We start from the raw sequence: 26,867 nt of genomic DNA, 5'->3' as shown, positions 1-26,867 counted from the left end.
GCACCTCTTCTTGCACAACTGCCTCTTTTAAAAAAAGGGAGCCGAACACTTGAGGTGCTTCCTTTGACAGCAACTTAGAGACACCCAGTAAATATATGGGGGTCAAACTCAGCAAATCAACTATTAGAAGCAGTGCCATCTAAGCACTCACGTTAATGGACATGAGGAGAGCTGACACAGCCATGATGTCTTATTCATTCTGTTTATTGGATTGAAAGGGAATACAAACGATTGGTTAGGTGCTACGCACTGACATGGAAAAGGTGTATTTAAAAAAAAATCCCATTAAAGCAAATCAAAGTTAATGTAGTTTCAATTGAACAAAATTTTAAGACGTTTAATATACTACACATTTATAAAATAAAAGTTAACAAAGGGTGTTTTGTAAATAATTAGTAGAACAAGTGAAAATAAATATGAGACCTGAAATTTTTTATGCTTTAATGAAATAATAAAGCAAAGAAATTTAAACTACTAAATAGAATCTGAGGCAGTTAAAAAAAAAAAAAAACAGAACCCCCCAAATTTAATAACACAATCCTTTGAAACACGGAAATCAGTCCATAGCAAATAGTTATTACAGACCAAAAGCTCTAAGTGTTAACTAGCTCCACCACAATGCCATGGGAATCTCGACAAGTTAGGTATCTTGAGATCAGCACTCAAGTTCTTTCCTTGATCTCTACAGCTTGGTTTGTAAGTACAAACATGCTTCTGCGGATCTTTTCCCCTCGCCACACACACACATTCAAAGGAGCCAATGACATCTTTTTCCATCTGTGCCTAAAAATGTTACGATTCGGTTTTAGCACATTGACCCTGATAATGAAAATGCTTGAGTTAAAGATGGGGACACATCTCAATCTTATAAAAATATACCAGTATTAACCAGACCCTAAACTCAGAAAGGGCACGTCACACATGCACGAGACTTAGTAAAATGACAAGAACCCAGAAAGCAGTTTCTAGGACTCTTTATGAATTAAGTTCTCTCTCTCTCCCACACAGACAACACACACACACACACACACAAAATTTTTATACTATTAGTTTCATTAAATCCAGCCTATCTGGATTAAGTGGACAGGGGACGGGTTTTACAGTTTTTGTTTCTGCAACTATAGGGCAGCTACTGTAACAATAGCTTAACACTGAAACTTTCAATTAAGTTCACCCTGTTTTTAGAAAGTGTCTAAGTGTAAATAAATGCAAATTCACCTCTTCTTTTAAAGTTAGCTGTTTATGCTAAATCAGATACAGTTTTGAAAATGCATGTTTTGGAGTGTAAGGCCAAAAGAGAGCTGCTAAAGTCTAAATGAAATCTAGATATCTGCACATTTTAGAGATGGGACACAAAGGATATTAAGGAAACTGTCTTCTGTCCTCCCCACTCAAGAGTAGTCATTCTTCTGCTGTCAGAGAAACTGACACAGAGATCTCCCTTTCAAGAGGTGTGCGGTATTGACCGCTGAGTAGAGGTGGTAGGGTCAGTTCTCGTGTGCAGGAAACAACAGCCTAAAAAAGAAAATTTCAAGATGGGGGTGGGGTGGGGTGGGGAAGAAGGTTTGCTATTAATGTCACAGAACGCCGTTCTGGAGGGAGAACAGAAAGCGCCCTATTTCTACGAGTGTGAGCTCACATGAAAATACAGACAGAAATTGGGATTTTTTCCCCTTTCAACTAGCAGGTTCTTTCCATCACCTCATTCATGTTTAAAGCTAGGTAAGCCCTGCCTGTCCTCCCACCCACTAAAATGGGCTGGTCTTTGGGGATGCTTGCAAACCTCCTGTTTAGACTACTTACCTGGTTTAATGCAACACATTTACCTGGCCTAGAGGAGTAGAAATGCAACTGGTGCAACCACTAAGGATACCCAGACCCGAAGGAAAGCTGTGCCATGCCCACACCTAGCCCCCACCCCCCAACTCTTCATCACCCCCCCCCCCCCCAGTCCACCTGATTCTCACATCCAACGCTCTACTACCCATAACCAAGTGTTTGGAGGAAAAAGACATTTAATTTCATACTTGCGCTAGCCCTTAATCAATGAATAACAACAAAAACATTTTTAAGCACATGGAAGTGAGCCTACTAACCTGATTTTTGGAGCCAAAATTCCCCACTCTAGTTTGATCTATGTGCAAAAAGTATTGGTACTTTTCATTTATACATTTGTCAGTATCCCGTGCCGGCTTGCCAGGATCCTCACTCTGGAGCCTACAGACTATAGCGCTATTGGAGGCTGTCCGGTTATAGCTATGGGTTGGCCAGTCCTAGGTCTCTTCGCTGGTCACCTCGCCAAGCAGTCCCTGTGCAGCACGCCGGCCTAAATGCTGCTGGTGTGCTTGGGCTGCTGCAGCAAGTAGGTGGGTGCAGGCGCTCCCCTAGCTGCTATGCGGACCTTTGCATAGTTGCTACTCCGCGTTAAGTTAGGTTAACTTAAATAGTTAGGTTCTTCGTAAAATGTGCCTCACTTCTATGCCATTTTTTTTTTTTTAACAGTGTTTCTAAGGGAAAAACTCAGATCTGGGGCTGGCTGGGCAAAGCAGGCACAGACTTATGGCCAAGCCGCCCCGGAACCTACCAGGGCACATGGCGACTCGATCTGTAAGCCGCGGCGGCCTACAGAAACGTTCAGATGTTTCTGGAGACTGGGTTGCATTAACGGTTTTGAGGTTTACCAAATCACTAACACCAGGAACGGGTTGAACTGCACTGATGTAAAGAGAAGTTGCCACTTAGTTACTTACAGATACCAATGAAGACTTTTATTCAAGCTCAAAGTAAAAAGTAATTGGAGTTAAGAAAAATGAAGTACCAGATAAACTGTAACATATACTTATTTGTAACTCAGAAGTATCAAAACAGGAATTCTTGATTCTCTAAGTGGTGGTCTCTGCAAAATGGAGCTTAAAGAAATCTTTTACATACCAATTTGATAAAATAATCTGCTGCCCACGGTCTGCCACTTTGTCTTACTCTGTGAGCTTCTGGGAGGACCCATGCTATGTTAAGGCCAATTGCATTTGTCTGTCCTCTCCCCTCTCTGTAGCCCAGCCTGCACCCCGGGAGGATTCCTGACACTGAAGCCTTTCCCCCTGCCGCTCTGGGTCCTGATAATGCCCACTTGGGGCGGTGACAGACTGTAGGTCTAGCTGGGCCCCAAAGGGACTTAGCACAGACAGGCCCTTTCCTTGGCCAGAATCTTATCTCAGGGGTGCTCCCACTCCTCCTCCCAGCCTAACAGCTGGGCCCCTGGGAGCCTCTGCTGACAAGGGAAAGGAGTCTCAAAGGAGATGAAGTCGGCTGCATTCAGCTGTTACAGGGTTTAAAAGCACAAGTGAACATCAGGCTTCTGGCTTACTTTAATTAAATGTGAAATTCTCAAGATTAAAAGTGCTTTCCCACGAAGGAGACCTTTCCTTCAACTAAGGGGAGGGGAAGGCAAGGACTACCCAGAGCACCAGTGTAGAATGAGGTTCAGTATGGCAATACCTGGAAAACTAAGGAGGAGCAGTCTGGACTTAGGTCTCTCTATGGGACAAAATAGTGAGGGCCACTAAGACCAATGACTATGAGGTGTTAAACCCAGTTTGGCCTGTCTGTAACCTGCTGATACTCCGGACAAGCTCAAACATCCTTGGACTCCCCCAGTGGTTATGCCTCGGCTCCACTCGCCTGCTGATTTTGCACCAGAACACCTTCCCAGGCTGGAAACTTAAACTGACTATTCATCTCTCCTGTCAGTAGAGATTTACAATTCTCTTTTTGAATCTTGAATTTCTTCAACATCAGGTACTGATGTTCCTTCAGGAATAAAACAAAAGGGGGGAAACCTTCCCGGTGGGACTCTGGGTCTCCTGTGCCATGTCCTTCCAAGCACTGTTTCTGGGCAAGTCTCACGTGGGGTTCCAGAAGAGCATCAGTTATACTGCGTAATATCTAAGTCAGAGAGGAAACTTTTTGAAGCTGGTTTAGATTCCAAATGTATACAAATGAAGTCACTTTAATCCTATAAATACTTCTTAATTTATTTTTAAAAAATTGTGCTGTTAACCCTTTTACGGGGCAACAAGCTATGTGAAAAGTACAAAACTTTTTGTCAAATGTAATATTGAGAGTGCTTTTGACATAGTTCACTGGTTTATCATCTGGATCAGTATATACTGCGCAACGGGCAAGGCTAGAATCCATGAACCAAGCTGCAAAGATCTCAAGCTAAATAAGGCGGAAAGATTTGGAGAAACAAAAGAAGGAAATTCTTTCCTATCCAATGTATACTCTTCAGACTAATGCACTCCTTCTATCAAGCCTTCTAAACTGTTAAATAAAGTTTTCCAAACAAGCATTTAAACTTCATTACACAGAAGAGCAACAAGAATGGTATCCCACCAGGCAAAAGGCAGGAGGGAAAAAAATATATATACTGAGTTCAATGGGTAAGCCTGAATGTAGCACAGTTCTTCACAACCGATGGGGGGATAATTCAACATGGTGTCCAACAACGTTCTAACGACGTGCTTCATCTCAACTGGTTACTATGAAGCAAGGTGTAAATGTTTGGCCCCAATCGGGCTTCAGAAATGGTTCTTTTTTCATGACGAGCATGTCTGTCCAGCTATCAATCATGTGTGTTTGCACCAAATCCCAAGCCATTAAAATACGACTAATTTTAAGTTAAACAGAAGTCGTCTGCTCCACATTCGCCATCAACTATCCATGCTACTGCATTCCTCTGAATGAAGACAGGATGAAATGTGTTGGGGGGGAGGGGAGGGGAGGGGGGGAAGGGAAGAGGGAAAGGGAAGAAAAAAGTCACCAGTTAGAAAGTTTTAATTATCAGGATCATGACATTACAAACCGTACTACCACTGAAAAGCAATCACACCATGGCAAGTTCTTAGCATTTCCATCATAATCTTTACAACATGTCCGTATCAAGTCTTAGCCTATATGTTATAGTCTAAATTCATTATTCTGATTATTGGAGAACCCAAGTGAATAATCAAATTAGAATCTCATACTTTAAAAATGAACCTTGAAATAGTTATGTGGAACAGAAATCTTTATGCTCATGAATAGATTACAAAAGGAAGGAAGAGCAAACGACCTGGTAGGCCAAGGTAGGAGGGTGCCTGGGACTGTGTGCTCAGCCTGAGATTCTGCGCTATCTTCCCAACTGTCTGTTTTTGGGAACAGGCAACAAGCCTCCTGGACATAACTCACATACTATACAAGCATGCCTTTAAAGCGTAGAGTTCATTGGCTATTATCAGGATATTCTCAGGGCTGTACAACCATCACCACAATCAATTTTCACACATTTTCATCAGAAGTCAGCAGTCATACACACGCGGCAGTGCCCAGCCCTCAGTCACCCACTGGTCTACTTTGTCTCTGTGGATCTGCCCATGAGGGACATTCCACGTGGTCTTCTGAGTCCGGTGTCCTGCACCTGGGCCTGTCATTCTGGAGGTTCATTAGCATTGTAGTATGTCAGTGCTCGAGCCTATTCCACTCTGCTTATTCCTCAAAATGATACAGTAAAAAAAAAAAAAAAAAAAAAAGATACAGTAAGGAACTCTACTGTTCTAATAAAAGGCAGCAAATTGGGGATCCCTGGGTGGCTCAGCAGTTTAGCGCCTGCCTTTGGCCCAGGGCATGATCCTGGAGTCCCAGGATCAAGTCCTGCATCGGGCTCCCAGCATGGAGCCTGCTTCTCCCTCTGCCTGTGTCTCTGCCTCTCTCTCTATCTCTCAGGAATAAATAAAATCTTAAAATAATAAAATAAAATAATAAAATAAAATAAAATAAAATAAAATAAAATAAAATAAAATAAAAGGCAGCAAACTCGTTTTTGAAATGAAGAGGCACCTGAGTGGCTCAGTGGTTGAGCATCTACCTTCAGCTCAGGGTGTGGTCCTGGGGTCTTAGGACCGAGATACATATCGGGCTCTCCACAGGGAGCCTGCTTCTCCCTCTATGTCTCTGCCTCTCTGTGTCTCTCATGAATAAAAAACTTAAAAAAAAAAAGTCTGAAATGGAGTTAAGTCAAACAGTTTTGTTTAAATGACTTATAGTATATTACAGTATCATGATATTTGAATGTCATTTTCTTTAGTCTCCTCTTCTGTTTTTCAAAATTTCTATTTCAAACAGGTATTACTTTAATTAGTTAAAAAAAATTTTTTTAGGGGTAAAAGAACCGAAAGACACCTACATAAAAGGCACATAACCAAGTATCTAGTTTTTTTTTTTTTTTTTTTTTTTTTTTTTTTTTAAGATTTATTTATGATAGAGAGACAGAAGCAGGCTCCATGCTGGGAACCCAACGCAGGACTTGATCCCAGAATCGCAGGATTGCGCCCAGGCCAAGGCAGGCGCCAAACCGCTGAGCTACCCAGGTATCCCCAAGTATCTAGTTTTATAAAAACTGTTTTCCTGTTAGAGGTATAAATGAACATCTCTATGGCTGTACCTATGTTGCCCAAACACAAGGCAAAGTTGCTGAGTTTGACCTAGATATGGCTCACAGCGTGTGTCCACATTAACTCCATCCACCAAACGGTGGGGCAGCTCTTACTTCACAGCAGTAAGAGGAATAAGCAGTAAGAGACATAAGTAGATCTGCTCACCAGGTAAATCTATTACTATATACCTAACATTTCCTATGTCTTCAAATTGAATATGCTTCCTTGAAGAAATAACTTCCCAGTGACTAATAAAATTAGAGAAACATATAATCACAGTTATAGATCAAAACATCTAGCTTTGAGAGTGGGGCCTGAAACCTAACCAGACATCGAAAGGAGGCAAGGGGTCTTGGTTGTTGCACTGGATTTCCCAGAGGAACATTGGCCGGTCCTGCAGTGCCACAAACCAGAAAGGTCATTCAGGCTCTGAATGAATGAGCAGTGGTTTTCAAACTTCTTCACTTAAGTCCTCTTCATGCACCGTACTCTCACCTGACCACGGCTGGCGAACTAAATTCTCTTCATCTGTTTTCAGGGTAACTTGCTTCCTTCTAATCAAACAAAATATTCCACTTGCTCTGTTTGTCTTCCCTCCAGCACAAATATCTTGCTCAACTGAGCCATGGGTTCACAGTCTGCTTCCCCAGCATCACCAGGTAGTGGGAAAACCCTTCAGACTCAGGACTGTGACTCTTGTCTTCTCCCCCATGGAAATGAGGGTTTCATAGCGCTGTGACGATGGCACCCCTGCTGCCTGGCGCCGAGGCACAGGACAGATTGGGGTCTCCTCTCTACCCATTATCCACAGTGCACAGGGGCCTGGGTGCCACGTGGTGTTATAGGGGCTTCTTTTCTAGAGCAAATTGTTCTGAAGTTGTTCAAATTTTGTATACTAGCTAGTTCTCATGCATATGTAAAGTATAAAATGCCTCCTGAATCATGGAGGAAGATTTTCAAGATTGCTGAACTGAAAATACTAAACAGCTACGTGGCTGTAAACGAGGTGGCATGTTTCCTATTCATCTTCAACAACCGTCACCACCACACACTTGCATGCACACCACATACACAACCACACACACACGCACATACGTCCATGCATACATGCCGGAGACACACACGCACCTGTGCCACAGGTGTGCTCACACACACACACACACACACACACACACACACACACCATACACACACCACATACCAATGCCATACATACGCACATGCACCAGACACACCCACACACCCACCCATATCTCAGATTATTAAACTCCTTCTGTGGAGAGAATATATAATCTCTAAATAAAGGACAAAATAGATTATATCCCACACTTAAAAGTACTGCCACTTTACAATAAGCAGGGCAAGGTTTCACCCAGAGAAAACATGGGAATGGCGTGCGGCCATGTTACCTTCAATATTCTGGTGGTCTATAAAAGGTGCTGGTCCCCATATCCTAACAGTGCCGTCGTCTGAGGCGCTGGCCATCATGGATGGGATCTGTGGGTTCCAGCTCACACAGTTTACTGTACGTGTGTGCCCTGTCAGCTCCGCAATTGGCAGTTCGCTACGTTTGTGCCAGATGTAAACCTTGTGATCTGAATAGACAGTAATTCAGAGGAAAGTCAGGGAGTTTTCTATATTAACAAAACCAACTGATCTTAAATTTATCATTCATTACACATAGAACATACGACTTGATTACCAGAAGTTAATATGATGTGAATAGTTTAATAAACTACTTTATGCAAAATGCCATTTTAACAAAACATACATTTCCTCTGGTAAAGGTGACTGATTAGCTCTCAAGTCATCACCAAGTCGCAATATTCTTTAATACCTAAGTAATGGGTTACAGTCAAAATCTCTCAATGTAAACAAATCGAGGACAGAGGCGATAAACACTGGAAAGGGGATGTGATGGAACTGTGACGCGTCCAAACCCAAGAACAGCCATAGCACAGAGGACAGTGAAACCTCTGCGGAGTATTCGCCATGTAGACAACTCATGTGGTGGATCTATAGTTTTCACCACCAGTGTGGTGAAGAACCAGGTGGGTGCTGTGCTCCTACCCTTCCCAGGGAGGTGGTATAGAGTATGCTCTGGAGTCTGACCACCCAACTTGCGCTCGCCTTCCATTGACAGGCCCCGTAACCTGGACACAGCACCCACTCGGGTTCTTCATCTGCACATGAGGATAGAACTGACCTCAGCATGGTGGGAGGGCAAAATTAGTTTGTGTATGAAAAGAGCTCTGAACAGAGCCTGGCACAGAGTCAACACCACGTGTTACTGTAAAGAGGGACCTATGTCCAGGTGACAATTCTTAAACAGAAGGCAGGGTCCTGGGTGAGTTACAGAAGGGCTCCCCCTGAAGATGTGCAGTCACCTGGGGGCCAGTGTGGGAGTGCCCGGCGGACATGCTCTCCACTGAGCAAATCTGAGTGCTGAGAAGTAGCTCATTTGTGGTAAAAGATTCTGTCCTGGTTTCCAAACATCTAACATTAAAATAAGATAAAACAGCAGGTTGGGTACGCTTCCCCCTTAAACTGAAGAAGTTCACGTTAGTGTGAAAAGTGTGAAGGCACCTGCCCACTGCTGGTGTGAGATGTTTTGTGAGCATACATCCAAGAAGGTGTTTTTTTGTTTTTTTTTTTAATATTTTTTTTAATTTTTATTTATTTATGATAGTCACAGAGAGAGAGAGAGAGGCAGAAACATAGGCAGAGGGAGAAGCAGTCTCCATGCACCGGGAGCCCGACGTGGGATTCGATCCTGGGTCTCCAGGATCGCGCCCTGGGCCAAAGGCAGGCGCTAAACCGCTGCGCCACCCAGGGATCCCCCAAGAAGGTGTTTGCTGAAGAGACAGCAGACCTTGTGACTTGAAGGAGTCAGGGTCAGAGCAACAGTCTTGCTATGTGAGCTCTGCTGGCTGCCATGGTTCCTGGAACTCAGTGCTTTTGCGAGGGTAAAAAATAAAGCAGGTTTTTCTACATATTGCTAGCACACTGAAAAAGCCTGAATAACGGCCTAACTTTTTTGGGGAAGGGTTTTCCAACTGTTCTATTTTATGTCAGCATTTATGTATTTGGGGATTTGGAAGGTTCCTGGAATATATTCCCTGTAAATAAATGGCAAATGGATCAATGTGATTGACTTGGGACACAGTACATTCACTATGTCCACTTGGTGTTAAAAACGTTTCTCAGAACCATTCTACATCACCTAAGTTGTGAGAACCCTCATCTCTTCAGTTACATTTCACAGAACATTCATTCTGTTCATAAACAGAATGTGGTCTGATTAATAATAATTCATCATTAATTCAAAGTTAACTTGGGCTTTAAAATAAAAGGACTGGCATCACTAGAGATGATGGCAGCTACACATATTCTGAAGGACCTCTTAGGGTCCATGTGATGTTTGGAAAGACTGAGGAGCATAACTGGGAGGGAAGCCCACCAGGAGCAGGGCTGAGCAGAGCTCAGGAGGGAGACTTGGAGCATAGGTGGAGGTGAGAACAAGCAGGCAGAAACATCACGTGCTTGGACCGTGTCACAGAGGAGCCAGTGCAGAATCTGGGAGAATATAACTGGAAGATGTGAACTTTTCAAAGTGTTCCCTACAAACCATTTGTCTCTCTTCTTAATCTTATCTGATTTTTTCTTTCTTCTTCTTCTTCTTCTTTTTTTTTTTTTTTTAAGAGTGCAAGTGGAGGGGAGGGGCAGAGAGAGAGAGAGAGAACCTCAAGCAGCCTCCCTGAACAGGGAGCCCGATACAGGGTTCTATCCCACAACCCTGAGATCATGACCCGAGATGAAATCAAGAGTTGTATAAATTTCCCCTTATACACAAAGGGGAAATGCATGTGTTTCTCTGTGATCCTCTTATCTACAGATATCAGTTTTTCATCAAGCTGGGTGATTGACACCTTGGATGATAAATGCAGCACCAGCAGAATTTGGGCCCCTGGTCTGTGCTCTAAGATTAGGTTCCATCTGTTTGCTGTGCTGCTGTAGCACCCAGAGCAGAACAGTGGGGGCTGAGTGAGGTTTTGCCACTCTTTGCCATTACCTGTGTTTCTAATGCCTTCAGAAGCACACTTACTTTTAATACTGATGCGCCTATCTGTGCTGCATATTGCAAACAACTTCTTCTATAAATGAGACAGATAGACTACTTTAGGAACAGGGCTGCCTAGAATATTGATGTTATCAAACTGGAGAGTACGGATTTTCAGAAAGGTAGGAAAGATGATTCTAGAACTTCAGCTTTTCTGAGACCATAAGAATCCTCAAACTAAATGCTTCTCTTTGGCCATCAAAGAAACACTGCAGATCCTAAATAGAGTCGATTTTGTCTAAGTTCAGGTAAAACATCATAATCAACCCTGACTTTATTATAGACACTACAAACCCCTGGCACATCATCACAAGAGAGTACTGGTTTAACTAAATCTTGATTTGACACATGCATCGAGCACACCTCCACGTGGCCAGAATGGGCATGGCTGTGACATTATGGAGAACTCAAGTCGTTCCAAAAAGGGGAAATGAACAGTGTACCAGAGAAATAAAACTCTATAAGCAATTTTTCATTTAACACCCTGCATTTGCCTGGAGACATGGCTCTCTCAGCCACTGAGGCAATTACGGAGCTCCCACCCTGTCCCCACAGGCGCACTGATGGTGACACACACAACTTACCCTCACTGCCACTAGCGATGAAGTCTTCGTTATGGCCTCCAAAACATGAATGAATCGTATAAAACCCTTGCGTGACACCTTGATACTTCCTTACTAAAACTCTGTCTTGCAAGTCCCATAAATGAACTCCCTGAAGGCAAAGATAATAGACATATTTATTCCACCTCTACTCAAAAGAATCTTAAAAAGTAATCTGAATATCTCTTTGACTGATGGAACATTTTCAATTTCTATTTGTGCAAAATGCCAATGGTCTGATAAATTTCTAGTTGACGCTACAAACTTAAGGATCAAACACATACAGTAAAATTTAAGAAAGTGTAAACACATTCATTTATATATTCATACACCAACAATCCTATTCCATTTTGAACTAAGCTAAATCTTTATAATTATAATAAACTTACCTGAGTTGCTACATTTAACAAAGCTAATCGGCCATTCTTGGAAATAGTAAAAGACATAATGGGATGATCTTCTTGTACTCTGTAACCAGAAAATAATCTGTCAAAAGCAACATACTAAGAATCAAGAACATTCAAATTATCAAAACATAAAATGTTCTAGCTTAAACACTGCAATTCTGTCTGTAATCAGTATGACACACTGTATTTCAATCAAGAAAAAAACTGTGAGTTAATGCTTGCTAACATCTCCTGATTACCAATCCAAATTCAAACCAAAACACAAAAACTCTTCTAAAATATCAAGTTCCACCACACATTTTAATATTAATCAAATAATTATTTAATGGATATAAAAACTAATTACATGTTCCTATCTGTGAGGTCCTCGAAGTTGTAACCCCGGATCCGCTGGTGTGTGTCTGATGCCAGAACTGTCTTCCCGTCGCTCAAGCACCAAAGGCATTGCACTCTTACCCCTTCCCAGGAGTCAAGGAGGTTCCCATCTAAATCCTGAGGAGAAATTCATTATTATTTCCATTAGGAAACCACACCAGGAAAGCAAAGAACAGAAAGAATCTCTTAGCAGCGTCTTTTTGTAATAAGTTTGTTTTTTCCTGCTTGACTTAATTGTTCCATAAGTGGTTTTAATCATGAAAATTTGAATATAGGTCAAATTTCATTACAATAGTACCTTCGGGGTAAAGGGAGAGAATCTCTTGTAAAATTTGTCTTCCCTTCAATAACCAGCCGGGCACAAATAAATAAACCATACACAAAGAAAGAAAGAATCCTTAAATTCCAAGTGAAGGTCTCACTACTATTGGAAATGAATTCAAACATTCTTTTAAATGCGGTATACTGGGATCTGTCCTACACTATTCAGAAGTGGTGATATGGAAAAGATTACCAAACCATTAGTTACAGCTTTACGGAACTCAGAATCTGTTACATTTTAAAAACATCACCAAATTTGTAAATGTGTTCTACAGATCAAAGCTCTAAGGATCATTATCTTGCTGAATATTCAAAGTTCTGAGAAGCATCCCATTCCACAGATGAGGGAGCTGCCAAGTTCTGGGCCTGGAAGGTGTCCACACTGTAGGGATTGCGGGTCAGCAGAGACACACACACGGTCATCCTGAGGTCAGCCAGGGACTCAAGAATCAACGGCGTCACTGCTGTCAAGTCAGCATGGGGGCTAGCTGTACTGTGTATTTGGAAGTTGCTTAGAGAGTAAATCTTAAGAGTCCTCATCACACCTGTGTATGGTAATGGGCAGTGACTGTGGTTTCAACACACATGAATATAAAACCGTTATGTTGTATGCCTGAAACATAATGTGGTATGTCAATGGTGCCTCCATTAAAACAAAGGAAAAATAAGTAAAAAATACAGGTAGTATGATACACAATATATTAGCCCGTGGACAGAAAAGTCCAGAAATAACTTCTTAAACTATGGAAAAATCACGGATAGAGCATGTTGAAACTACTGGGGGAAGAAAAGAACTTGTGGCTCATAACCATGCTGCAATGACAGAACACGAGGTTCCATGAGTCCCATGGCCAGCTTAACAGGAGACCCCAGTGGTTTGTAATGGCCACACAGAGGTCTTTATGACAGGTGATCTTAGCTACCCTGAATAATTTACAGGATTCATTATCTTGTTTAATTGTAGTCTTAAAAACACACATGGAAGTGGAAGCGCCCACTGTGCCAAGTTGTAAGGGGAGACACAGAAACCAGTGATGGCACCGCACTCACAGGAGAGTGTAACACGTCACTTCTTATTTTCATCATCCCACTGAAGGTTCTCTGGTAGTGCCATCACTTTAGTTCTCACATATTTAAGATGGCCAACTCATGTAATTCAGCATATTTTGGATATAAAAAACCTAAACCCTCAAAAAAAAAAAAACCCACCTGAATATTTTCAATCCTATATATCAGAAACTTGTTTATGAGAACAAAATATTTAGTAAAATAATTTTTTAATGTTTTACTAGACTTAAAGTCTATATTTTGTATAAACGTTTAAAAATGGTTAAAAAAAAGAAAAAAAACCAGTTCTTTCGGAGAGTGCTTATTTAGAAAGCTAAGTGGGTCTTCACAGAATATATTTCATAAAAGATATCAAGTCAAGCAAAGTCTTTAAACAAATCTAAAGCTGCTTTTACAGGAGCAGACTTCTGAAAGGGGGCACTGAATACTCACACATTGATAGAACTGGCCGCGTTGACCTCCAGTCACAAAGCGTTTCCCATCTGGATTCCAAGCCACACTTGTTAAACTGTCCTCATGAGACTGGCTCATTTTTGTCCTTAGCTCTCCTGTCTACAGAGAAATACAACTGTGAGTAAGACCTTCAAGATACTCTTCTAAAGGGACTGTATAAAGAAAAAAAATAGCTGGAACAACAGGGTAGTTTGGTCTTCCTGATTAGAGAAATGAACTATTCTGATTGGCCTAACAAAAAAAAACCATCCAACCAAATAGTAAGACTGCAGCACTTGGAAGGGGAATCAAGAATGTGAAGAAAGAACCCAAGAGTTGAATGATGCCTGGCACAGGTGACCCCAAGAATGGGTACCATGAAATAAACTCTAATCAAAACTCTCATCTGAAGTCAATGATGTTTATGAATTAAACATATTTTCTCCAAGTAAAATGATGAAAAGCTCAATGCTACATGCCTATTCCTTCCAAGTTCCCACTTCTCAGGCAACAGTTCTTTGCAAATTTGATTCTAAAATTATAGTGACTGCCATTAGCAATTCCTCAAGAACATGATGAATGGACAGAAAAACTAGGGCCTTGAACTAGGGCAAGGGTGTGGCAGTTCTAAATTATGTTAACTTTCATATTCGAGATGCTCAGAATGTAGCAGGAAAGATGGGAAGAGAGAAATGAAAATTATTTTTCTGATATCTAATTTTATCTCAATGTACAGAAAAGAGAACTTTGTACTGTTTAGCAGAGCTGTTTTAAAGGATTCCCAAGTAAGAAAGGCTATTTACTAGTTACAACCCTAGGGTATCCTTCTGTTATTTTTTCTAAGTTATTTAACTTAGAAGGTAGACACATACCATTTAATCTAGTCTTGATTCCATTTTGTTCATGGATTAGAAACAGGCTCTGAGAGGTAATAGCTGCCCTTGGTTTAATAAAAAGTAAATACACGAGTGTAATTTTCCTGTGAGAAATGGATAATCAAAAGTAAAAAAAAAAAAAAAAAAAAGTGAAAACGGAGTGTATGATCAGGGAACAGGGCCAAGTAAAAAAAGCAAAAAGGGCACAGAAATAGAAAACCAGAGGTCTCCCTTACACTAGAAAGAAAAAAAAAAATCTGCAATCTTAAAACCTTCCCCCGTACTGCTAATTGCTCTCACCTATTTATCTTTTTTTGGGTTGCTAGACAGAAACAGTTAAAACAAAAGTTCAGAATGGTAAGTACACATGCAACGGATAAATCCTCCACATTTTCTGTTCACAGATGTGTTACTACACTAAGTTCTGGAGGCAGAGATGGTCTTTCCTGCTGCGCTGGGACAGTAGGTATGAGCGAGTCTATAACTAGGAAACTACCCAACAATATAAAGGAATGATGTGCAAACTGACTGGAAACCAGGTCAGCACAGTACTGCACAGTAACACAGTTCAGCTAGAATACTCTTTACCTGTCTAGAAACTCAGAACTGACTCTAAGGAAGACTACAGCCATCATCAATTCTGAGTCTACTACTGTATGATCAGGATCACGTACGTCTTCTCTCTGAGGGGAAAAAAAGCTTTAACGGAAAAGACCCCTTTCTGTCTCTAAGGCCCGATTCCTCAAGTCTGCTCTACCGAGGGAAAGTCGTCTATTCTCTTCTGTGCTCTGCCATCCCCTGAACTCAAACAAACACCAATCACACACTGGTTAGATAAAAACGCCGTAAAGACTTTTAAAAATCTGGGGATTTTTAATTACGGAACAAAAAGTTAGATATTAAAGAATTAATTATAGCTAATGTTCTTAGATAAGATAATGAGATGTTATACAGGAGAATGCTACCTTCTAGAAGATATACACTCAAGTACTTGCAGTAAAACATCATATTTGTAATTTCCTTCCAAGTGTTTTGGACATGGATGTACATGAGTGTGTATGCACACATGTGTACACACAAAATATGCACAATACTGATCGCTGAATCCAAGGTAGTAGGTGAGGGTCACCATTGTACTCCTCCACTTAATATTTAAAAAAAAATTTTTTTTTTAAATTTTTATTTTATGATAGTCACAGAGAGAGAGAGAGAGGCAGAGACACAGGCAGAGTGAGAAGCAGGCTCCACGCACTGGGAGCCCGATATGGGATTCGATCCTGGGTCTCCAGGATCGCGCCCTGGGCCAAAGGCAGGCGCCAAACAGCTGCGCCACTCAGGGATCCCTCCTCCACTTAATATTTGACAGCTTTCCGGGATCCCTGGGTGGCGCAGCGGTTTAGCGCCTGCCTTTGGCCCAGGGAGCGATCCTGGAGACCCGGGATCGAGTCCCACGTCGGGCTCCCGGTGCATGGAGCCTGCTTCTCTCTCTGCCTGTCTCTGCCTCACTCTCTCTCTCTCTCTGTGTGACTATCATAAATAAATAAAAATAAAAAAAAAATATTTGACAGCTTTCCTACTGAAAAGCTGGGGCTGAAACGTAAATATAAGTGAGCAGTAAGAAAAGCACACTGTGTGGCAGCAGAGTGAGAATCCTGGCATACCATTCGCAGGCGTGTTTCAGTATTCATTCTGTCCTCTGCACACTCGTGCACAGCTTTAGCTCCACTCTCTCACTAAAAACCAACTCACGTACAGGTCCCCGGACTCACGGTCCTACCTTGTCAACGCACACAACTCAGACCACAGCCCAGACCATGCCCTTGCCTCAGGTCAGAATAATGAAAAGAACAGGATTTAACCATCATGTTATAGAATGGAGTTAAAATAAATCAAATTGCAACTATAAAGTTTCTAAAACATAGTATAGAAAAATAATGGAATGAACTTAATGCTAATTTTTGTTAAGACAAAAAAAAAAAAAAAAAAAGGACCCTGGATAGAGGTTACCCTTTGTTTAGAAATAGTAATAAAGCCCTTATTAAAAGTACTGTAATATTACTTTTTCTAAGTTAAATCAACATAGTAAACATGGTAAGGAGATAATGGTGTGATCGCCACCAGAATGAGAAATCTGGTTCTGTGCAGATGCTTGCACACTCGAATGGTAAATTTTGTGTACAATCATCAAACTACTAATGGAGGCAAAAGTACCACAGTAAATAGTAAGAATTCCACAGTACAAAGCACATTTCTGAAAATACTCTTTCGTCCTTCTTTAAAAACTTTAGTACGCTCAGCATAATACTTAATTTAAAAGCTTGGACACCTGGGTTCCATTCGCCGAATTCTCTTTTACAAGGGACACACACTCTGGTAACTGAGGCTGAACAGCTGTGCTCTAGTGAGGGAGAACAAGTTAGAAGGAGGATGTGCAGGCTGATCACGCTGTAGGAAAGGGCTAAAGCAAGGATGGGACATGCTCACTTGGACATTCCAAAGCCAAAGCTCAGAGCAGTCGTCTGGGCCACAAGCAACAAGATAGTTGTCATCTGGACTCCACGCGATGTAGGAAACGCCGTAAGCATGTCCTTCTAAGGTTTTAAGCAGTTTTAGCAGATGTGTATCCTAGGAGGCAAAGAGAGGACTTGGTTAGAGTCCCCAAAGTCCATGGTTTTCTGGCATCAGAACTTAAATAGCTGCAAGGATATACTTCGATGATGTAATTAAATCTGAGGAAATTTTCACAGATTTCACCAATTTTCCCCCTACCCGAAGCCCCAACAGCTTGCTTCACAAAGCCTCACCCACACTGCAATAGCTAGTAAGCATCTACTATGCACCACTCACAGTGTCCTGGGTGGAAACAGAGATGACACAGTCCCTGTGAATCTTCCGAGGAAACTGTGAGCAGGTGCACAAAGAGCTACCTCCAATTCATTTCTGAAAACATCTTGACTGAGAAAGTACTTATACTCCATAAAACTCACCCCTCAAAGTATGCAATCCAGTGACCTTGAGTATATTCACAGAGTATATTGCTTCCCACCCCGCCCCCCATGGCCTCTTTCTCCATAGATTCACCTGTTCTGGACATTTCATATCCACAGGATCATACAACGTGGGGTTTTCTGTAACTAGGTTTTCACTCAGCATAATGTTTCCAGGGTTCATCCATGCTGCAGCATGTGCCAGCATCTGACTCCTTTTCATTGTTCGATATTTCATTTTACGGATAACCATATTTGGTTTAAACTAATGAACATCTGGACTGTGGCCAGTTTTTGGCTACATATACAACGCTGCTAGGACCATGAACATGTTTTTATGCAGACCTACATTTTTTTTTCCTATGGGAACACACACAGGAGTGAAGCTGTGAACTCCAGGTCTCAGGTTTTGAGGAACTGCCACACTGTTGCCCAAGTACCTGCACCACCTCACCTTCCTGCCAGCAAGGCTGCCACATATTTAGTGCTAATCAGTGTCAGCACTGTTCACTAACAATACCTCGCTGAACTCTCCTAACTCTGAAAGGTTACATGTTCCTCTCTCCCCCTGGACTGCAGGAAGGAGATGAGGTCTACTGACATGTAGTGTCGGCTCTGCTCACAGCACAGCAGAGTCTGCAGTGGGACTGCTCAACTCTCAGTCAAGCAGACCACCTGTGCTGTAGGCTAAGGGATTAAATTGTACCCTGTGAGGGGAGAGTTGCTGAAGATGTTTAAGTTGGTGAAGACATAATATAAAGCAAAAGAACCCACAGGATTATGTAGAAGATGAATCAGAATGAACAGACATGGGACATGGACACCCAGAAGGAGCTGACACAAGAGCTGTGACAGTTAAGACAGGAAATGAGGTCCAAATGGAACACAGCCTGGACTGAAAGAGCTCATCAAAATGTACATGGGACATAAAATACATAGGACAGAATGAGACAAGAAATATTTAGAGACAACGGTCAGGTTTCTGTTGTATAGGGCATGAATGGACATGGACAGGAAACATAGCAAGTAGGGATTTGGCTGGAGGTGGCAGAAAGTAATGAGTTAAGTGTGAGACTTTGTTCAAAGACCAACAAAGACCAGTACCGAGCCAGTAGCATGTTAACAGCTAAGACCTGGAAGCAGTGAGAAATGGATCTGGAGGGGTTCCTGGGTGGCTCAGTTGGCTGGGCATCTGATTTTGACTCAGGTCATGATCCCGGGGTCCTGGGGTTGACAGAGTCCCATGTAGGGCTCTGAACTCAAGAGGGGAGCATGCTTCTCCCTCTGCCCCCTCCCCCCTGCTTATGCTGTCTCAAATAAAATCTTAAAACAAAAAAAAGAAATGGGTCTGGAACTCCTCTGATAAAACTACGCTGGAATTTTTTTTTTTTTGCCAGAAATGTCACTAACAAATGGATGTGTTTAATGTACTTTCTTTCTTCACCTACGTTTATCATTTATTCCATCACCTAGTCCAAACCACCATGGTCTGACAAAAACTAGTGAACACTGCTACTGCTTCTGATTCCTCCCTGGGAGAAGGCTAACTGGTACAGGTATTTGTGTGAGAATGTGACACTGCTGGTCAAAGCAGCCGGAGTAACTTAACAGGATACCCAGGCTTTTGGACGGGCTCAAGATCTTCCAGTAAGAAACTTTCAATCACAGCCGTGCTTCAGATCCTTACAAAGAATCTCTTCTAAACTCATGACAAACTATTTCAGAAGTATTTAACTAAAAATTATTTCAGCACAATATAATCCTGTAAAAAAATAAAGTTGAAAATAAATGGGGATATGAATGCTCGATCTTCTCAAGTACAGTGTCTCTTACATGAAGTGGAAATACCATATTCATGGAATCCACTTAATGGTGCTCAGATTTTGGGTGAGGGAATTGGTAAAATGTTTTTTTTGGAGGGCAAATGTAAGAAAACCTGTTAAAAGACACCAGCCATCAGAATCACATCACCTCAAAAAAAAAAAAAAAAATTTTTTTTTTTTTTTTAAAGGCTTCACATCCAGTGTGGAACTGAATGCAGGGCTCCATCTTGTGACCCTGAGGTCATGACCTGAGCCAAAATCAAGAGTCAGATGTTTAACTGACTGAGCCACTCAGGTGTCTCCATCACCTCAAATCTTAAGGTCCTTCTCTATGCGTTGTTTTCTATCCATTCAAAAACATATACATAAAACACATTCTCAAAAGAATCAGCAATTTTCTTACAAGTTTTTCACAGTATTTGACACAAATACTATCATACTAAACTCTAAAATCCACGGCATCTCAGACTGGAATGAGGGCATTAACTCTGTGTTTCCCAAGCTATTCTGGCCACAGTGGCCACAGAAACCCTTTATACATAATGCCTATTCCAACAAAAGCATTCTGGGTAGTACTGGCATAAAGGCCTAAACTCCTTAGCAGAACATACAATATCCTCAACTGGTGGCTACTAACTCCGCTAATCTCACCTCCTACTCTGCAGTGTAACCTCTTCCCCGAGACTGCCCCAATGCCAGTCATGTTTTCCTTGCCCACGTGTCCCATGAGGGCCAGAAGTAATTGGTTTTGCCTCATAATGGTTTACTCCTTCTGCTAGGAATTATTTGTCTTCCTTCCCAGTTCCAGGAGGCTTTCTTCTTTGGGCCCCTGAGGCACCCACCGCAGAACAACCACACAGTACTATCATAAAAGTTCATGGTAAGGCCTTGCATAAGCATGCACTCAATAAATATGTGCTAAATGAAAGACACAGTTACACACTGTTGCCGAAAGAAAATGTAACAAAGAAAAGGAAATACTTATTTCTACAAATCTGTAAGCCATCCTGTTATAAACAAAAACAAAAATCTGATTTTAGAGATAACCTAGAATTTTAAATCCAGAATACAGTACTTTTCATATGAAAGGGGGCAGTGTTTAACAGACCTTCTACAAATTACACAAGAACAAGAGACTTTCCTAACTTGTGACAAAATGGTAAATCAAGGGATCCCTGGGTGGCTCAGCGGTTTAGCGCCTGCCTTCGGCTTGGGGTGTGATCCTAGAGTCCTGGGATTGAGTCCCGCATCAGGCTCCCTGCACAGAGCCTGCTTCTCCCTATGCCTGTGTGTCTGCCTCTCATGAATAAATAAAATCTTAAAAAAAAAAAAAAAAAAAAGGATGGTAAATCAAGTATTAAAGATACAGGCTGGCAAGGGGCATTAAGAATAGTACATCTGGAGTAGAATTATTCCTGGATATGAGTCTCATTCTGCCACTTACTAGCTCTGAGAGCCTGGGCATTTAGAATCTACCTCAGTTTCATGGTCTGAAAACACGAGATGTGAGCATCTCACAGAGTTATTCTGAGGACTACAGCAGATTGAACGTACATAAATTATTAGCATAATCACTAGCACACATTCTGTATATACCATTTATCTACATATACCATATAGAAAACACAGGAAGAGATAAGACATGACAAAAATGACAAGAGAAGTGCTCTTAGGAAAGAATACATTTGTATATGTACACTTTAAAAATAGGTAGTCCATTAGATTATGAATTACCTTTTTGTAGTCCACACACACACACACACACACACACAAACACACACATGCTGGAGTACATACCGGGTCAACCTGCCATATGATAACCGTGGTATCTTTCGATCCTGTTGCTAGTTTAGTGCCATCATTGGAGAATTTACAGAACCACACTTCATTACAATGCTCCGTAAGTATCTGCTGAGTATAACATGGGAACTGCCTCCTAAAACAAAAAAGTCCACAAATAATTATTCTTTGAAAATAGACTAATTTAATAATGAAAAAGGTGAAACCAGTGATAAAACTTCATTGGATATAAAAACTTTAAAAATAAGATATGAATGCCTTTGTAGATCTTAAAAAATCATGTTTACAGTGGTATGCTGAAAAAGATTACCACAACATCAGTCAAGGCAATCTCAGGCGAAATAAGTAATCTGAAGTCTGCTTCAATGTACAATTTATTCTCCTTCCCCTCCCTTTCTCAAGATTAAACAGGAATAAAAATAGGTGCCTATCATAGAATTTTTTGGTCTGATTAAGTCAATTCATACAAATAAAATTTAATAATCAGGGTTTCAGGTTGGTATAAGTTGGCAGGCATCACAAGGAATGTGCATTTTTATTTATATAAAAACAACCTAACATAACAGAGATGAGGCACTGCATGCAGTCAGACAAGTCTGGGTCACAAGCTTTCATGTCTTTGGAAGTCATTTCACTCCCCTGAGCCCCAGTTTCCTCATCTAGGAGGAGGTTAACAAACACCTAACAAGGTTCTTCTAAGGATGAGGAAAAACATCTATATGTTCTGGAGCACAACAGATACAAGTGATCTCTATTTTGGGGGGAGCAGAGAAGTGTAGTCATGGGTAGGGGCTGAGTGGCTAAGGATAAAGCCTTAGGAATGAGGTCAGCAGAATCTGAGAGACTGGTTCAAATGCTGGCTCAGCCACGTACTAGGTGGTTTCCCAGAAACTGGGAACCAAGTTTTCCAACCATAAACTAAAGACCACAGCACTTGCCTTACAGAATTCTCTATACTGGGATGCCGCACAAGACTGAAGTGATGGAGGAGGAGCATTACCGTGAAGCCGAACACCTGGCAGGCACTTCCTCACTGGCAGTTACTACTATGTATTAAGGGTGAAGAATTGATGACTTCCGATTTTGAGAAAAGTGATCACAAGACTGTTCCCAGGAAGCACTTTTTGAACTACGTGTAAATTCACTTTAAAACCATTCTAGGGGGAATCCCTGGGTGGCTCAGCGGTTCAGCGCCTGCCTTCGGCCCAGGGCGTGATCCTGGAGTCCTGGGATCAAGTCCCACGTCAGGCTCCCTGCATGGAGCCTGCTTCTCCCTCTGCCTGTGTCTCTGCTTCTCTCTCTCTCTCTATGTCTATCAAGAATAAATAAAATCTTTAAAAAAAAAAAAAAACATTCTAGGGCAGCCCCGGTGGCTGGGCAGTTTAGCGCCGCCTTCAGCCCAGGGCAAGATCCTGGAGACACGGGATCGAGCTTACTTCTCCCTCTGCCTGTGTCTCTGCCTCTCTCTCTTTCTCCCCTCTGTGTGTTCTAGTGAATAAATAAAATCCTTAAAAAAAAAAAACAACCAAAAAAAAAAAAAACATTCTATTCTTCTTCAACTTCTACAGCAGCAGAAAAAACTCCTCCATTGGAGCTTTCTGTGCCCACTTAGGAAGGTTACGCACTGTTATCAACCCAGAAGTCTTGGACACACACATGGCTACTCAACACTTGAAAATGTGGCTAGTACAGCTGAGGAACTTGATTTCTAAATGTAATTTTAATTTCCTTACGTTTAAATTTAAGTGGCCACATGTAATTACCTTTTGGACAGTCCAGCACGCCACTAGAGTCTAAGATTATAAAGAAGTTATGTAAACACTAGTGAATAAACTTTTCTTTCTTGGTGGGGCAGGGAGGCCAGAGGGAGAGGGAGAGAATCTCAAGCAGATTCTGTGCTGAGTGTGAAGCTCTACATGGAGCTTGATCTCACGACCCCAAGATAATAACCTGAGCCAAAACCAAGAGTTGGATAGTCAATTGACTGAGACACCCTGGTGACCCATAAACATTTCTCTTTTTAACTGAATGATAGTTGACATGTGATAGTAAAATAGTTTCAGATGTTCTATTACTCTACCATTATACACACACTACAAAACATTCACCAACACAAGTGTATTACAATATTATTGACTAGATTACCTATGCTGTACATCCCTGTGACTTGATAAACTTTTAAGTCTGTCTTGAAAAATGGTCTTCCCTATTTTTCCCCAACCAATCTATAATTTAAAAATATATTTTATCAATTCATTACCCTGATAAATAATATATATTTAAAACTAAATTAAAATTCTTTATCAGGCACACAAGAAATCTCCACCTTAGCACTTGGCTATCTAGAGGCTGCTTTAAACTTCCAGATCGTCTAAAAATTGCTTTAATATTATTATTTTATATCTGAACTTAAACATAATCAATACCAGTTGATAATTATTAAGCACTTACTGGATGCCAAGAACTGTGCCACAAAAAAAAAAAAAAAAAAAAAAAAGGAACTGTGCTACATGTTTATATATAGTACTGCTAATTCTCAAAACTACCTTGCAAGGCAAGTAGTATCTCTATCTTCATGAGGCTTGCAGACAGCAAGTAACTTAACAAATATCATAAACTGGTAACTGAATCAGGTTTAAACCTATGGTTGACTCTCCAAGACCTGTTTTTTTTCAAATATCATTTTTTAAACTGCATTTTCCACGACACTGTTGGATAAAATTCCAGTCAAATAAGTACTTCCAGTATCAAGTGTCCCCCCCCCCCCATGGGTAGTAATTGATAGTGATATCATTTACTAGTGAGAAACATGGAGTATTTTAGGCCCAAAATACACAGTAATTCAAATGGGTAAAATTGATCACAAATGAAAAGATATATCTAAAATCAGAGTAGTAAAATGTCCTTAAGGAAGGACCAATTCATAAGTCAGAATTTAGGGAATAAGTCATCCAGTCTACTGACAACCAACTGTAAATTAAAGTGATTAAAGGGGTATTTAAACTGACATTTTTATAATTACTTAAATCTTTAAAAAAGACTAACAGCCTCCAGTTTATTAAAAGTCTAATTCTAGATGTATACAAGTGAAAGTTAATGACTTTACTTTCAAGTTAACTTAATATTTAAGATGGTGTTAAAATATCATATATTCCCAAATAAAACTCAATAGTGTAGTATTTTAATTACTGAATCTTAATATTTTAAGTTTCTGTAAATATTTCATAATAATCCTTTACTAAAAAATTAAAACTTAAAAATTTACCTACAGAAACAGCCTTCTTTAACCATATATATTGTACATACTGTGAAAAATACAAATAATACATAATCTGATGAAAACTGTTCAGTGCTGATTAGAATTTTTAAAAGTTGAAGTTCATTTACTCATAATTAATTCTCTCTTCTCCAAAGAGAGAAGAGAAAACCTGGTATTTAGATCTCAACGCTAAGAATTAATTGACAAAAATAGAGTTTCCTAGTTTCAAATGCTCATCTAATTTCTGTAAGGGAGTAAAGCAGATAATAAAAAATACTAACTTTTCTTTTAAAGACCTAAATGAAGGGGGATACTAGGAATTAAGTTAACTCCAGGTTTTTTCATAGTTCAGCAATATCTGGAAGATGGTACACACCAACTGTGTGCCCAACACACTCCTCCTTGGTGTCTGACTTGGGTAGGTTGGGGAGATGGCAGCCCCTCACTGAGATCGGGGACTCAAAAGAGGAAAAGTAGACCTTGCAGAGAGTAAGAGGAGAGGGAAGTTCTACTTTTGACATGTTGTGTTTAAGGTGTTTGAGCAACATGCACAGTTGTGCGAAGGTCTAAGGCTTAGATCAATGCTGTGGCTCTAGCCCAGGCCCAGGCACCATCAGAACCTAGAAGAGGAGGGTGGGAAGACAAAGAAACCTTGGGAAGACAAAGAAACCTTCTGGAACACACGTTTATTAAAGGGATGGGGACAGAGGAGGAGCCTAAGGTGCAGCCAACAGAGAAACAGAGTCTGCAATGTCTTAGAAGTCAAGGAACAGTTTCAAGGCAAAGGAGTCAAAGGCTTCAGAAAGATCTAACTGTAGGCTGCAGAGTAGTCCCTGGATTTAATAAAGAGCTCGTTCCTTATCAACACCAGGAACAGCTGTGGTGTTGTGCTGGCTGCAGAAAGCTGAAGAGTGAAGGACACAGATATTGTGAATGTGCAGGAGGGCATTACTTTAAGTAGCAGACTGTCAGGTGTGTGTTTGTGCGCGTGTGCGCGCATGCATGCGCCTGTAGTGGGGACTAGCAGAAGCAGAGTCAAAGTTCTGTTTTGTTTTTAGGAGATTATGGGGAAGACCTGCCCATCAGTGGTTAGTTCTGAAAAGTGTGAACTTTTGTTCGTACGCAAAAACTCAAGAGTGCCTTCTCTATAGCTTTACAGGAGGCTGATCCTTGTTCTGAGGGTAGAAAGTCAGATCAGAAGCTCCTGGGGGGGGGGGGGAGGGGGGCTCAGGCAGTGAAGCTTTTGCTTTTGGCTCAGGTCATAATCCCGGGGTCCTGAGATCAAGCCCCGTGTGGGGCTCCCTGCTCTGCAGGGGTCTGCTGCTCCCTCTCAAATACGTAGAAATCATTTAAAAAAAAAAAAAAGTCAGACTAAACATTTCCCATCATTTCCTTTCACAGGTACTGTTACAGAAATCGAGGCACTTAGGCAACACGTAGGTCACATTCTCATAGATTTGTTTCTACTGACACCTCCTGAACCACCAAACCTACCATAAATACTTTTCAATCCATTTCACCAGCAACAAATCCATGAACCAAAAAATGGTTTGGGTTCACAACTGTCTTAATTTTAACACTGGTCTCAAGTTCTCTAAAGGAGCTGCGAAGGATGAAACCATATACCCTTTTAACCTATTATCTCTTATGTCAACTCAAATGAAAAGATTAAAAATTCTCACAAGCAAGAATATCAAAGGAAAAGGATCTCTAATCAGTTTCTTTTAGGACATTTACAACACACACCATGTAATTAACCAGTATGTGAAGATGAATGACACCAAGTCACTTAAAGCCAACAGCTCAATCATCTTCAGCTTCTCAGTGCATGTGGGGAGGGGGAGGCACGAACTCAACCACATGTGACATGGTTTACATGCGCCCCTTCCACATCAACCCCACTCACACTGCACAGCACAAAATACCTATAGCTGTTCCCAAAGCCTGCACGCGGTCTACACTCTGGTCCCACCTACCCCGGCCACTTTCAGCCTTGAGTCCATGATCTTTGCTAAACAAAGTGGGCACATGTACTACAGTGGGTTCAGGTATGGTTCACCAGACCCAGAGCATCTCCCTCTGGGAGTTTGAAAGACTGCAGAATTTATTTTTCAGTAACTTAAAAATTAAAGCCCTGCTTTAATTTTAGAGATTATTATTATTATTATTTTTAATTTATTTATGATAGTCACACACAGAGAGAGAGAGAGAGAGGCAGAGACACAGGCAGAGGGAGAAGCAGGCTCCATGCACCGGGAGCCTGACGTGGGATTCGATCCCGGGTCTCCAGGATCGCGCCCTGGGCCAAAGGCAGGCGCCAAACCGCTG

The 26,867-nt window shown here is 41.2% G+C and overlaps 1 protein-coding gene across 2 annotated transcripts in view; it reads right to left on the bottom strand.

The window, feature by feature from the left end:
• Positions 1–2,742: 2,742 nt before the first annotated feature.
• WDR26 (WD repeat domain 26) overlaps positions 2,743–26,867 on the bottom strand; it is a 37,811-nt gene continuing 13,686 nt past the window's right edge. For both annotated transcript variants that reach the window (XM_055323888.1, XM_055323887.1), the window contains exons 7-14: positions 21,278–21,416; positions 17,155–17,295; positions 13,796–13,915; positions 11,946–12,091; positions 11,582–11,660; positions 11,175–11,304; positions 7,880–8,065; positions 2,743–4,735 (exon numbers count right to left, since the gene is read on the bottom strand). In XM_055323888.1, the coding sequence (XP_055179863.1) occupies positions 4,710–4,735; positions 7,880–8,065; positions 11,175–11,304; positions 11,582–11,660; positions 11,946–12,091; positions 13,796–13,915; positions 17,155–17,295; positions 21,278–21,416 (967 nt within the window). In that variant the 3' untranslated portion in view covers positions 2,743–4,709. The remainder of the gene's footprint in view (positions 4,736–7,879; positions 8,066–11,174; positions 11,305–11,581; positions 11,661–11,945; positions 12,092–13,795; positions 13,916–17,154; positions 17,296–21,277; positions 21,417–26,867) is intronic.

This window comes from Nyctereutes procyonoides, unplaced genomic scaffold (genome assembly GCF_905146905.1).
Source record: "Nyctereutes procyonoides isolate TBG_1078 unplaced genomic scaffold, NYPRO_anot_genome, whole genome shotgun sequence".
Classification (NCBI taxonomy): domain Eukaryota; kingdom Metazoa; phylum Chordata; class Mammalia; order Carnivora; family Canidae; genus Nyctereutes; species Nyctereutes procyonoides.
This window is presented reverse-complemented; position numbering and strand designations above follow the sequence as displayed.